This window comes from Chamaea fasciata, unplaced genomic scaffold (assembly GCF_029207755.1).
Source record: "Chamaea fasciata isolate MVZ Bird 193981 ecotype frontalis unplaced genomic scaffold, bChaFas1.0.hap1 SCAF_5, whole genome shotgun sequence".
NCBI classification, from domain to species: Eukaryota; Metazoa; Chordata; class Aves; order Passeriformes; family Sylviidae; genus Chamaea; species Chamaea fasciata.
The window spans coordinates 39608133-39623110 of NW_027094090.1; the positions used below are offsets into that span (position 1 = coordinate 39608133).

The window sequence follows — 14978 nt, forward strand, 5'->3', positions numbered from 1 at the left end:
GTTTTCTGAAATTTCAAACAGTATTTGCTTTTCTACAGAATTACTTACAAACAGATCTAATTATCCATCTAAGATGACACCTGAACAGATGATGATTTTGAAAAAAAGAAAACATGTCAAGCACAACAAAAAGTGTGCATATTAGCAGCACAGAGGCATGCAGCTGACCCAACCACATTTTCTCTTTCATAATTCCTCTTTCACAATTCTTCTTTCACAGTGACTTTTTACATCTGAAATTTTACTCAAGCTGAAAACCAAAGCAGTGGAGCACTTCCATTCAGCCATAAACCTGTGGTAGCTCAATCAAAGTGGAAAATATCTAGCAACAGTGTGTTAAGTTTTGTATCTCTTGAATATCAGATGGAATTTCTGGTTTTGTGACTGTGTTCTGCTTTTTAAAAATCATCTCATGTGATAATCATGCTCAGGAAAGCACATCTTTGAAAGCACGTTTTCTCCAGAACTACATATATACAGAGCTATAGCCTCTTGCTAAAATACTGTACTAAACACTGTCATACACCATAGTCCAGAAGACAGTAGTTCCATAGGGTGGTTGAAAGCAGGCTGATTTTCTTTTCTACCAATCTAGTTGACTCAAATAATATTAATCTTGTGTTAATAGCTACTTTTATCTTTGGAAGTTAATCTAAAAAACTGGGGAAGAGACTATTCTGAATGACTGAAAAGCAAGAGAATTTGAGAACTGTCTAAACAGCGGTGTTAGTGAGGGACAGACCCCCACAAAACCACCGCTTGTGGAAGAATGCCACGGATGCAATGTATGCACACCACAACTTCAAGTTTACAACAAACTTAGATTATTCTTAAACAAGATTGTTTTAGCAAACGAATCAGAAAAGCCCATTTTGTTACAGGACTATGACAGGTGTTTGAGTAATCCTAACAGAAGCAGAATTAGGCAATCTTACACCCAAGCTCACAGTGTATACACTACAGTATATATCTTTGTATTTATATACATATAGTTTATACATATATATAGAGTATATATCTCTCTCTATATCTATATATCTATATATCTATATCTATATATCTATATATCAATATAGATAAATAGATACATAGATACAGATATACTGTACATAATCTTCAGTCTGCCCCTGAGTACAAGCTGACAAAAGTTCTTCTTTTGTCAATGTCAACAGGACAAGCTGATAGATACCTGTGAGTACAGGGAGGTTGAAATGGCTGAAAAATACCTTTGAGAGGAAGGCACATGATACATTATTGTTCTCACTGGAAGCACTAACATGTCTGTATTATGTAAGTTGTTGCCTGCAGCAACTGAATTTTGACAACTGAATTTTAAAAAGCTGCTTTGTGACAACTAGTCTCTATTAATGAGCTATTTATATCAGACAGAATGTGGTCATTCAAGGTTGTTGGCATTCTGAATATTTTTACATGATAAGCTCTCATTAGCCTTTGAGCAGTTACATGTCTGCATTGGGAAAACCACTGATTTCTATTTTCAAAACCAAATTTTGCTTAATTTTCACAACTGTGGCAGCAATCCCCTTCCATGAAGTAACACTGCATGGATGTTGCCACATGATGCCATAGGAATCCTAACCAATTAAAAAGCACAAACCTGTAAATGAAATTCAGTCTTGTTTAACAACCTGAGGAGATGAGACAGTTTTAATTCCAGACCACGTGGATGAAGTATTATGAATGTTGGCTTTAGCATGTTCATTGAGGATATTTTATTTAAATGTTTCCTTCTTTAGGGGATGGGGGTTATGGAGGAAACTAGGTCAGTTTTACCAAAGTGAAAAAAGTGATCAGAATACTGATGCATTATTAAGCTGTCCTTAGGCAGTAGGAAAAAACCAGCAAACAGCATGGGCCTGAGACATTGTTAAAATAAATTAAGTTTAATCACTGCAAAGGTATAATATTTTTTATTTAGGGTGAAATCCTCTATGAAGGCTCAAGTTAAAATGAGTTGTTTTCTTTTTCATGGAAAATGGTGGTATGCACTCTGCTCTGACAGTATCTGTGGTGGTGTCAGAAAGCTGAGCCAAGTTTTGGTCCCTGAGCTCTTGCCATATGATGCTGTGTCTGTCCAAGAAACAACCCAACAGGGGTTACAGGCTGGGGCCAGAATCTCTTTCCTCCCTAATGTGTTAGCAGAAGTATGTAGCAGATGTACCCAAAAACGCACGCTGCCACATCCTCAGCACATATTGGGTGAGTCAGTTGAACACACCTGGTGTTGCTGTTAGGACACACAAGACCTCTGTGTGCCCCCTCTTCCTTCCAATGTCAATTCTGTCTGGAGTCATTGCTGACACACTGAAATCAATAGGAAATTGTTTAACACCCTTTAAAGAATAAGGAAAAATATACTTTTATTTGCAAGTAAAAAGTATTTATAGGAGGGACAAGAAAAATATAATTGAATCATTTAGTTTATTTCCTATCTCTGACACACTGTTCTATATTCTGCTCTAAGTCAATGGGAACTATGATCTGGCATCTTTAAAACAGTGCTACTGGTGTTGCAGAAACCGTATCCCTTGCAATCACTTAACCTCAGCAAAACACAGTCCTAAAAGTCTCTTTTGCTGCTTCTACTGAAATATACCAGGATAAAAAGAAATACCAACATGTGTGATTAGTTGATTCCTGTAAGACCACTTGGAACTCACAGCTTATAATTTAAACATCACTTAGATGTCACTGCCAGTTCTGAGTTCAGAAATACTCAGCATTAATAAACACTAATTTTCTCCACTTTATCAGTAAGTCTGTATACGCTGTTGGAGCTGACATATGCAACAGCCATATTCCAAACTTTAACAGATTTGTCAAAACCTTGCCAAAATGAGCACCTGGATGAAACATGACATCATCATGCAAGCTTGTCTCAAATGTTCCTATCAAGCTGAGAAGGCAGGGAAAAGGAAGGAAACTACTGATGCTTCCTGTTTTAAATGCCAACAAAAATATAGCTAAAATAGAGTTTTGAGAGTTTTACAGTTTCTTTTCTGAAGGCACAATTTAAAAAATGGAGATTGAGCAGCATTTCTCAAGAGTCTCATCAGCGGCATCAGTTAAGTGGCAGCAGAGGGATACTGAGGCTCCATCAAGGCAAAAAAAAAAGGTGCAGTGGCTTCCAACAACCTGTCACTTATTAGTATTACTTGGTAGTTAACCTTGCTGCTGATTTCTTTCAAGAGGAAGAAGCAGGCTTGAAATGAACTGCAGCTGAGGCTATTCTGTTTATTCTGAAGAGTTTTATGTAATCAAAGAGGATACTGCAACCATAAACTAAAATGATAATGCAAGCAAATAAAAAAGATGCTGAGATCCACCACACATGTTCCACAGGAGTCACTCTCCACGCAACTGCAGCTGTGTGCCAAAATGAGAACATCACCTGAGCACCACTCAGACAATTTTAGGAAAAATGATGCAGCCACCCAGATAAACTGTAAGATGAACAAGAAAATGCGACTGGTTTGATTCTGCACATCATAGGACTCTTGAAGCACTAAAGTATTTATTTATCTGCTGTGAAAGGCACAGTTACACAAGCAGAGCATAAGTATGATTAGATATATAGCCATCAGCCAAATCTAAAAATTGATCTTTAATCAAAACCAGTGGGAGAAAGCACCCATTAAAGACCAATGATACAGTCTGGTCCCAGATTCTAGGGTACTCTATCTGTGAAATCTATGCAGTTAGCTCTAGGCAGCTAACAAAAAAAGTGACAACAGCAGCTGTTTTGAATCTCCTGCAGTGAAGTCATGGAAGTGGTAGGGACTTAGTAATTGCACAAAGACTAAATAATGCCTTCTCTCAGATAATGCTTGGGCAGCTTGGTAAATTCATATAATTGCCATTAATGAAGGCCATCTGCTGAGTTACAAGGTAATAATTTTCAAAAGTTCTTATTCATGCCATCCAGGGCTTGTGAGCAACAGTTGCTTCAATCAGTTATGGTAAAGCGGCGAATGAAACTTCATTGTTTTTCAAAACTTGAGTAATTTCTGATTACACTCACTCTAAAAAATAGCATCTATTTTAACATAGTAGGGTAATTAAGAAAAGAAAAAAAATTCTGTGTTTACTCCTAACTTAGGCTTTTCTGCTGAACTTTTTCAATGCCTAATCCAGCATGGTAGCAAGACAAAGAGCAGACAGCTCATCTTTGAAATCTGTTTTTTTATTATCTAATTAGCATACATTACAAATCCTTCACTCAACTCATCATTATGAGTACAGTACCTGCAACCAGGAGGCAGAAGGCAAAATTCTGTAAAACATGAATACATTACTACTGTGCCATACCATCATTTTTGAGTCAAGCTAACTAATGTCCTTTCCTATCAGTGATGGAAGTACTCATTTAGTGGAAACTTGTATCATTATTTTATATGGCTCTTCATCGCTGGGACAGTGGAAATGAAAAAAGGATGGAAAGGTAAAGTAGAAGATTCTTGCAAAAGCTACACAGCCCCAGAATTCAGATAAACTGGGCTGGTTTGGCTGACATTATGATCCACTCCAATATCTAAAAAAAAAGATAACAAAACTTTACAAATTAGTTTCCAGAAATACACGTTTTATTGAAAAGGTACAAATAAATCAATGCATAAACATACAAAAATCTGAATGAAACAAGTCAATTTGCACAATTCTGTATTTGCTACTGCATGATTCCTAATACTAGACTAATGGTGCAGTGATTCTGAATAAGCTATCAGGAACATTAGAACAAGTTATAACAAGGTATCAGATTAGCCTAAGGAGAACTCTGCTTCCCAGCCAGTCTAATGAGGCATCATGCGATACAACCACACTGCTTTTTGTGACCTCAGGTACAAATTTGAGCTGATAAATCTCCATCACTTTGCTCCTGTGTGCTGTCCTATTGCCCTTTTGTTTACTAATTGCCTTATTAGTAAGTCTGACATACCACTTCTGCTCAATCTGACCAACAGTTCAGTTTGCAGTGGTAAATGTGACAGCAGGGGATCTTTAGATGTCAGGCTGCCTACTGAGCTTTAATCACAGTTCTGTGCTGTGAATTATAGCAGTAAGTCTTCTCAATACACTTTTTTTTCCCTAAGCTTGCATTTTATAATTTTAAAACTTCAAAAGCTGGGCTTGCCCTGTGGAGATGACAAACTGACCAGAATTGTATTTCTCCTCCTGTAACAAATATGCAGCTTCCAGGGGAAAAAAAAAAAAAAAAATCATTAATACAGGGCAGAATTTGGACTCTGGGGCTTACCTTGGTGCCAACTGAGAGAATTTGGTCTGGTGCACCTCAATTTTTATAAGGACTCATGAGACACAAAACAATGAAATTCTTCTTTCAGAGGCTAGGTCTGGGATGTGGAGGAACAGCATTATATTGCAAACTGAACAAACAAATTTTAAGATTCTTGAAACACAATGAAAACAGGTATTTAAATGACTCCTACACTAAAATCTTAAACTAATAATTGAATAAAAGAATTAATGAAGATTTTTGCCTGAGTCCAGCTAATACCCATATTGTTATATGCAAATATTATTATTTGCAAAGATATATACCAGGTTTAATAATGGAAAGTGTGGGTGGGCAGCTTGAGGAAATGACCAGATAAAAACACATTTCACATCAGCAGCCCTGGGATTCTGGGCAATCAGATTGCTAAGGCACAGAAATGAAAATTATTAATTAAAGAATATCATTCCAATATACTGACTAGACTTATTAAACTATCCTACCTAATATATAATGAAACTGTGATTTTTATAGTATACAACATAAGCAAATATATCTCTAAAGTAACTAGGGCATTAGGACTTAAGAAAAAATATGAGTCAGTGTTCTGCCATTGCCATTTTTATGCCTGTAAGTTAACAGGGGTCTTTAAATGTCCAGGATGCTCTGTTTATATTTCATAGCAAGCTTAAAAAAGTTTTAAACTACTGAGGTGGGAACTGAACTATTTTCAAAGACAACATGCTTTCCCAATGACTAATCTCATACAAGATGGACAAGATCAGAGTACTTTGTGTTGATTGCTCCTCCTTCATCAGTGACTGAATCCTACAGAACTGCTCTTCTGTGATGACGCAATATTTTGGTGGGAGTCATAACAATATAAAATAATGGTTACATTTATCTGTCTGGTTGCCACATTAATCACATTTTTATCTGATTAATTCTGGCATTGATTCATAGATATTTCCTAGTCAGATCTTATTTCAAATAATATCCACACAGAAAAACTGTAGATTTAACCCTGAAATGGAAAACTGAATAGCAAAGGCAAGCTAGGAGAAAAATGAAATGCACCTGAATATTACATATTTAACACAGAGAAATGGAAATTAGGGAATCAACCTGAAAGGAAATTTTTCTCACCAGGAGATGCAAGTGTTTATCAAATTGTGTTGTTATTCTCCTGGTGCTAAACTGTTAAGGCATGTCACATTTTCTTGTTGATGACCCACGGTGTTTTGCTCAGTTTTTATTCTATCATCTGTGCCCACAGGTCTTTAAAGTTTCTTGCCAGACCAGAAACTCACTTTATCTTACAGTTCTTACAACTTCCTTTTGCTGACCTATAACAATTAAAGTAACTTTATCAATTAGGTTGTCTAGTTTTATGTTGCATATGAATATAACCTCTCAGTAGCTCAGTTACGCATTCACTTTCACAGCCATTTGTTTATTCCAGTAACCCCCTGGAAATCAGATGACTATAATATAGCAACAGCTTTAAATAAACAGCAAAAAACATTTAGAAGGGTAAAGGATTTAATGGTATAATGGACAAGATTTGTGCAAATTTTATCAGATGACAAACCTATAGAAGGCAAATTAATCTTGACGTAGCTAGGGAGCTTATAAAATAAGTAATTTAAAAACACAATTTTTTTTTTTCCAAACTGACTTTTAGTGTGATCAGACTTTGGTTAACTTGTTTTCTGGTCTAGGGGTATTCAGGTAAAAAGGAAATATTGAGGCCATTATACACTTCAATTATTTCCATTATTTTCAGAGCTAATCCACATTCCTGCCTAGTGCCAGACAGAATATTTCAGTTTGTGGCACTTATATTTAGATAAGTGAGAACCATTAATCACCATTTCCTAACATAGCATCCTTGAAAAATGCTAAAGTACTTCTATTTAAATTTCACTCAGTCAGTCACTTGACGAAAAATTTATTTCTGTGGAATATCAGTGTAGGGATTTGAAATTTGATTTACTAAATAGATTCCCATAAATACAATTAATTTTAGCCATTAGGTAGATTCCTACACATTAGATTGGAATGTACGTCATCTAATAACACATCTCATACTTTTAAAGGCTAATGGGTCGTAACAGTAACCTCCTGCCTCTGTAGTTAAAGAATTCCTACTTGGAGAAGGGAAGAGTCACATTTAGTTAGTACACTGCATATTGTGTTTCATCTTTGATCCTTACACCTACACTCAGCCCAATGCTGAGTTTCTTTGGGAATTATTTTAACAACCAAACTCACTGGACAGTTACGTTTCTATATAGACTGGAAAATGAAAATTTTTATTTTCCAAAGTTCCTCCATTATGGTGTTTATAGGACTCCAAAAGTCAACCTTAATCTCTTTTACTAGATTTTCTGATGAAAGAAAATAAGGCTCAGATCTTGCATATAGAATGAACACAACAAACTGCAGATCTGAATATCTGCATATATATAAAAAGCAGTCTCTTTCAGAATTTGCATACCAGCACAAAGCCTACCTCCTCATCCCATTTTGATTACTCCTACCTACAGCTCACACCCGGTCTGCTTCACTCCCACTTTTCTCATTATTTCCAACTGACTGCCGTGCATTCTCTTGCAATGTCAACAACTTTTCTCCTCTAGTCTGTGTAGGTGCTAATAAAGAAAATTAAAATCTAGTCATCACACTCTCAGATCTTGCACTAAGATAAACAATTGGAGAGAGCATTTGTAGAGAAATTTCTGTCTAGCCTTAGCTATCTCAAACTCAAACACACTCAGAAAAATCTGTGCCATTCAATAAACTCCAGAGTACATGAAGGACATACAAGAAGGGCATCCCTAATTAATGACAAAACACAGCTCAGATAGCCTCCCAGCCCCTGTTGCAGTGCTTGGAGATGGCTAACAATGTAATGTGACCAAAATATTCCACACTTTTATATGTTTTTTAATATAGAAGCAATTATTTTCTAAGTTTTCCAACAGCTCTTCAACTGGTAGAAAAAAAAAGAGTTGCAGTCTAAATATTTGCCAAGGACTTAATGTAACTAAAAAAAGAAGTCACACATTGAACAACCTTAAGTACTCACAATGTACATATGTCAATCCTCTCACTCTTCCTAAATGAAAAGATTTAAAATTTGGCCTTTTATATTTGAAGATTTTTTCCTAAAAGAGATTTACATGCATAGCAGTGAATGATACAATTTTTTGGGGTGTAGAAATTTTGTTCTCTGCTAGCAATATATTAGATGGATAGTTTATATATTTACTTAATAAGAAATACATATTTTTGTTTATAAAGTTGCTAGAACTGTTTATTCATCATAACTCAATTCTTGTGTAACAACTAGTTCCAGTCACGTGCAGGTTGTCCTTACACAATACTCTGTAAAGTCTTTTTGTGCCACTGAGATGATTTTATCAAGATCTACTTTCAGTTCATTGAACTGAGAATGCATTTTTCTAAGCCAACTTCCTAGTTCTTGAATTTTGTGTTTGCTTCCGCTAAAACTGTTTTCCAGAGACTAATATAAATTTGCTAAGATTTCACTGACAGTGCTGCAAAGATTCAAAGCTGCCTTTAACAAATGGAGTACCAGGCTCTGCTGCCTGAAGAAAACCCTGAACAATCCCACAACTTTTCTGTGCTCTGTGGTTACTTAAAGAAACATTCAGTTTGGTTAAATGAAAGGACTAGCCAGAATATCAGCTTTTAAGGGCACACAGTGCCATTATTTATTGTTAGGGAACACTATTCCCTTTAAAAAGTCTTGAAAACTGCAATTTAATTAGGTGGAAGCCTCTCTCTGATTCTCACATTGAAGAATATATTCTATAAAACAAAGAGTGTGTTCCATTTTGCTTAATAAACTAATGACTGTTCATCTCTTTTTTCCTTTCAGCCACTCAGCAGTCCACTCAATCAATCTGCTGCTGTTGCCGAGTTATCAGGAGCTCAATTTTGCTACCATTGAGGGAACATTAGATTCCCCACTGATTTTAGCAATGGAAGATTGGTTCCAGGCAGCAGACAGATAAACAGAAGTTCTTACAGGTTTTCTACCAAAAAGATGTTGCCTTCATTAGGGAATTTAGAGCTGCTTCTGTTCAGCAGGCTAAGAGTTTCCTTGGTTTAGTAGGTAAAATACCTGACACAATGTTGTATTAAATCATGTTTTCTTCCTAATGAACTCCCGAGAGAAGTGTTCATTGTTTAACTGCCTTAAAGATACTGCCTGTGTCCATGGAGAAGTGTGGTGCATCTTCTCTAGCTTGACTCGAAGAAATCAATTACTATTTATCTACTGTTGGGCAGAGCTTAGGATGGCTCTGACCACAGCTGGCAGTGCAATGATCACAGTTCTTAGCAGTATGACAAGGATTTCTGACATGAGGAGCAAAGCCCACTGGGATGCAACCACTGACTTCCAAGGTAAGATTCCTGTCAGCTCAGTTAACTTCAGCCTTGCCCCTTTTGGTCATCACTGAATTCCGATTTTATCAGCACCTCCCTATCACACACCTGAGCTCAAAGGAGAGGCATTCAAGCTTGCACTGACCGAACTGGCACGCCCCTATATCCCAGCACATTGCTGTACAGGTTACCACAGACCTTCAAACAATGTGAGCAGCATACTAAAGTACTAATTAATCACCCTTTCTCCTCAGCAAGGCTAATTGTCTCAGCCTCAGTGTCTTGCTGACCCAACTGTTCTGTTGTCTGCTTTTCAGTAACTTCAACATTCTGCACAGTAGCAGGCAGCTGCAGACACATCTCACATCCATCATCCTTTGTACAATGTAGCACTGAAAGGCAAGCACGCTTCTCTTTACAGGTGAGGAATGTTAGTCTGAGAAATAACTATAAGTCTTAAATTCATACCTCTCTGATAGCTGTACAAAACTCACTCTGCAGCACCTTCTTTAGAGACTGTAGCTTGTGTACTGGTACTTCTCCAGATTCCTGCAGTTTCTCCAGTAACTCTATTGCTCTTGCAACATCTGAGTGGGGAAAAAAAAGGGGATACAGATCAATATGAACAGTGACTAATAAAGGACAAAAAGGGCACACTAACTGTCATTTTAAATTTAAAATCAGCTTTAACAACACACACAGTATTAGGCTTGTGTCATACCAGACTTTGCTAGGCAACAACACAGCTGTTGAGAGATACAAATCCCAAATACGGACAAACCATGCATTTACATGTACAACAGACAGAGAGAGGTTCAGTCTTAGCAGGAAACATTCTTTGGAACAAAGGTACAAGTTCAAAGTGGCTAATCTGTATTACAACTAAAATACTTCTTACTTTCTGCACAAGAGAAAATGGCACAGGAAAAACATAAGGCTTACTGTCAGAAAATCTGAAAAAATGAAGCTGTGTCTTTATGTAAGCGCCCTCAGGATAACAATACCCAAGAAAAAGTATTTTTCTTCTTATAAATCTAAATATTAACTAATAAAGTTTTGTAGAGGCAGGTAAAGTCTGCTTTGGAAGAATGAGAAGTCTACTGGAGAAGAGGAAATATGAGGTTCTTGTCCAGGTCTCCAGAGACCTGATCTATTACACAAAACCCATCTGACCCAAAAAAATACATGGAGAAATACATGAAAAGTATTTTTGATGGCCTGACTTCTCCTTAAGCACCTGTGTATTGTCAAGGGAAAGATCAAAGTGTCTCCGAAGAGACAGAGGACTCAAGCCATACTGAATAGGGAGTGGGATTCTGAACAGTACCAGTACCTTCACTCAATTTTTTTCTCTTTAACACTAGTTCCTAATTTACACAGCTATTACTAAAATACACCAAAAAAAAAAAAGCCCAAACCAACCCATAGGATGCCCAACAATCCTTTATGGCTGGGGACACAGAGACACAAGAAACGGGCTGGTTTTATGGAGAGTAGCCTCATCAAGCAAGGGACACACTGTCTTAACTTTAGGAGTGAACTGAGCAAAACGTATCCTGGTCAGTCCTCAGGATGACAGAGCTTAAATGGAGGGGATTTTCTCCTCTATCACTTAATGGCTGCCTTTCAGCTTTTCCTTTAAGTTTCCTGGTAGAGTTGAACCTGGCAATGCTGCCATCTTGACTGTGTGGCCATCTTCACATCCTCTTCGTCTTTTGAATAGGCACCAGAGCCGCTCTGTTATACCACTCTGCTAAACATAGGTCTGTATCCCAGTGAAGAAATGAATCGATAGTATTAAATGATAAAACAGTATTTGAGGCATTTTAATTCTGTGTTTTAAGTGCAGAAAAAACTCCCACCTGTCCCTTCAACCACACAACTCCAGAATTACTCCAATGTCTAGAAGTAACCTTATATAATTCTCCTTTCAGATGACAAAGATTGTACTGTTCGTGACTGGGAGATTATGCTAATTGAAGCAGTTCTTACAATCCTTGGCTTGTAACTGAGCTATACTGACCAGATGTCTGATGCAACAGACATGAGAAATCTTCTGGAAATAGAAAAAGACATGACAGTGGTTGAGCTGCAATAGGAAAAGAAATCATAGTAATAAATTTATGTTTATAAGAAAAACATTATTTTCCACTGCATCAATGTTAGGAAAAAGAGAAGATAACATCTTAAAAAATTTAGAATTAAAAGAGGCAGGCAACTAGTCAGCATGGTAGTTTCTTGCTTTGGTTGATTAACAAATACCTAAACAGTTTTCAAGCTTTTTTAAAAGCATCTGCCAAAAGACAGTTCAAATCACAAGAGGAAGCACATCAGAAAGCACAGTGTTTCTTTCAGAAGGATGGTTCCACTTAGTGGGCTGTAGCTTGCATGGCAGAGCAGTCTTGGAGCTCATAAACTTTCAGACAAAACTAACTTGACCCTGCATTCAACAACTGCACATGAGCTTTTGCACCAAGCAGCTCTTCAGCTGCTACTGGGCATCCAGTCCATGTTACCAGATCACAGCGGTATCAAGCAAGATCGCTCTAAAACACTTACTGAAGTGATGATCAAAAAGCTAAAAGGAGATCTGGGATAATAAGGCCATGGAAATCAAGAAAAAAAATAGATTCCAGAGAGAAGAATATGACTGATAAGAGCTAATACATCAAAGAAGACGGTTTTAAGATTTAAGGAGCAGTAAATACACTTTTAGCAAGAACAATTTCAATAGAGCGCAAAAGAACGACAAAACATTAACTGTCATGGAATCACAGAATCATTAAGGTTGGGAATGTAATATGAAAATGTAACACAATTTCTGATGTTCTCAGTAATAATAATATTGTTACAATGATTTTTAACAAAGCTATTGAATGATTTGCCTTGGAATTTTTCTTCATCTGCCACACAAGACTTGTAGCTAGTTAAGTACCAAATCTACACTCCCCAGTTATCACTACTCGTTGGTGCAAACTGATATATTAGATAGCACAAAGCAATTGTATGACTTATTCTGAAGAAGCTTCAACAGCCTACCATAAGAGATCAGATAAAGTCTCTGTAATTCATGTTATACACAATAGCTATTGAGATAAACTTAATCAGACTGGGGTCTCATCCAGTCCAGTTCAGGAAAGTTTTGAACTGTCTTCGCTTCTCACCAGCTATAGCTGTAAAAGGTAATGCCACAGACGGCAGATTGGTTGCTATTTTGCAGTTGTTTAGTTGTTTTAGTGTCATCATTGCACCTGAAAATTCTGGAAAACAGCACATTTCTAGAGTCCTGAAATAAACTCTATTAAATGAGAAATTAGTACTGATTGGAATGAAACATAAAAAGCTTTAGGTATATTAATCAATCTGGAAGAGTTAAGTACAGGTCTAAACATTTCCCCAGGGCATAGGTCAGACTCTAGATGAACATTAATCACTCTTAAATTGATGAGTGTTACAATACAAATGATAAATTCATCTTCTGGTTGAAAAGTCTAGCCAGGGTGTTTATTATGTAGCCTCATAGGCAAAACTGGGCACTAAGTTGTCATTTGCCAATACTAAATTATTGAACTTTCTGACCCAGAAGTGATTGGAGGTAAACAAAAGCAGAATTTTCCCAAAGCATTCTGATTTTTTTCACCTCTAAACTAAATTCATCCAGCATGCTATAATACATGAATGCCGATGCCCAAGTTCTTGCTTTGATTTATTATTCACCTATCCATTAACAATAAGCAGTCATCTTTCTCTTGTCGTCACTAGGCCCATAGCTCACTCAATTTGGCAATGACTTGTGGGATATTGCTCACGGAAGAGAGAAGAGTACATAAATTATAGAAAGAAAACGAGGCGTATATTCAGGGCCAAAGCTGTTGGTAATCCTGATGCTTTGTCAGGAGCAAAATATAACACTGCACTAAACAGATGACTTCGAGCAGGCTAAAAATGTAAAAACATGAGTGTATAAAATATGACCTCATGAAATAGGCTGTATTTCCTTCCATTAATAAATTTGAAGGGGAAACTTTAGTACAGGTAAAGAAGTGAAATTTACCAGTGCACAAGAGCTTAAGTGATGCACAGGCTTCTTCCTGATAGTTCTCTCAAGGTGAGCTCCAGCTGAAACTGGCGTAAGTGCTTGCTCAAAGAAGTGATATGACTGGGAATGAGTAACTCTTTAAAGTTACATTAAATAAAGCATATAGCAGGGAATCTGCCCCTGCTGAAGTCAATTAGAGAGCACTGTCATATGTTTGGCAAATACTGCGAGGACAATTTTCTTGTCTCCAATCCACCTTTGATTATTAATCTAACTAGTTTTGCTTGCCAATGCTACCACCAAGGATTTGTTCTTAAATACCATTTTCTTACATACTTGTGAAAAGGGCAAATGGATGAAAAGAGTGTGTGTGTATTTACATAGATGTATGTGTAAAAAATTACTGGAATTACATTAAAATGAGTTAAGGTCTATTTAAATGAAATACCCTTACTTTTTATCTCTGTGTATTTCCTTTGTCCTCTCTTGAAGCAAAGATACTTATTTTTGAAAAGGATTGTTTTGCCTAGTCTCAAACATTTTCCAAAATATGAACTCCATTATACTCACATGAAACTTGTGCTGATGTGGTTATCATAATTTCCCCCATTCATATCCCACAAATTGGTAGGAATTGACTGATGATGTAGGTAGAAATTATTCCTTTGTATTCTATGATACATACATCTTAAAAGGAATATTACTTCCCCCCTTTATTAAATCCAACTCTCAGCACTTTTAATTTTTTTTTTGTCTCATACATATGCACAATTCCTCTCTCTCCCATTCTGTTTAACATTCATTCCTCTTTCTTGTTCTCATCATCATGCTTGCCTACAGCCTTTCAGGAAATAATACTCTCTCAGTGTGGTGGGTCACGTTATCAGTGGAACACAGAGAAGGCAAGGGGGCTGTGGGTGGGTGGAATGTATTTTATCAAGTGCACTCATCAGAAGAAAAGCATGACTCAGAAAAAAAAAATCTTCATTTCAAGTGTTCTTTCTGTATTTTCATTTGAATGATGTTCCACTTGCACTGCTAGCAGGACACAAGCAGATTACTACACAAACCCTTGGAGAAACCACTAGAACATAGAAGTAGCATGATACATTACTGCAATACAAGTGGAACACTGTATACATCATGTATGTGTGTATATATATATATATACAGCTGAGTGCAGTTGAAAAAAAAAGGTCATCTGGCTTAATTATCTCTTCGTTCTGTTATTTATGGTTTTCACTTGCTGACTTGTTCATGTGAGCA

At 36.7% G+C, this 14978-nt stretch overlaps 1 protein-coding gene across 2 annotated transcripts in view; it reads right to left on the bottom strand.

The window, feature by feature from the left end:
• LIN7A (lin-7 homolog A, crumbs cell polarity complex component) overlaps positions 1-14978 on the bottom strand; it is a 46963-nt gene that overhangs the window by 17070 nt on the left and 14915 nt on the right. For both annotated transcript variants that reach the window (XM_066183311.1, XM_066183310.1), the window contains exon 2: positions 10142-10260. In XM_066183311.1, coding sequence (XP_066039408.1) covers positions 10142-10260 — 119 coding nt within the window. The remainder of the gene's footprint in view (positions 1-10141; positions 10261-14978) is intronic.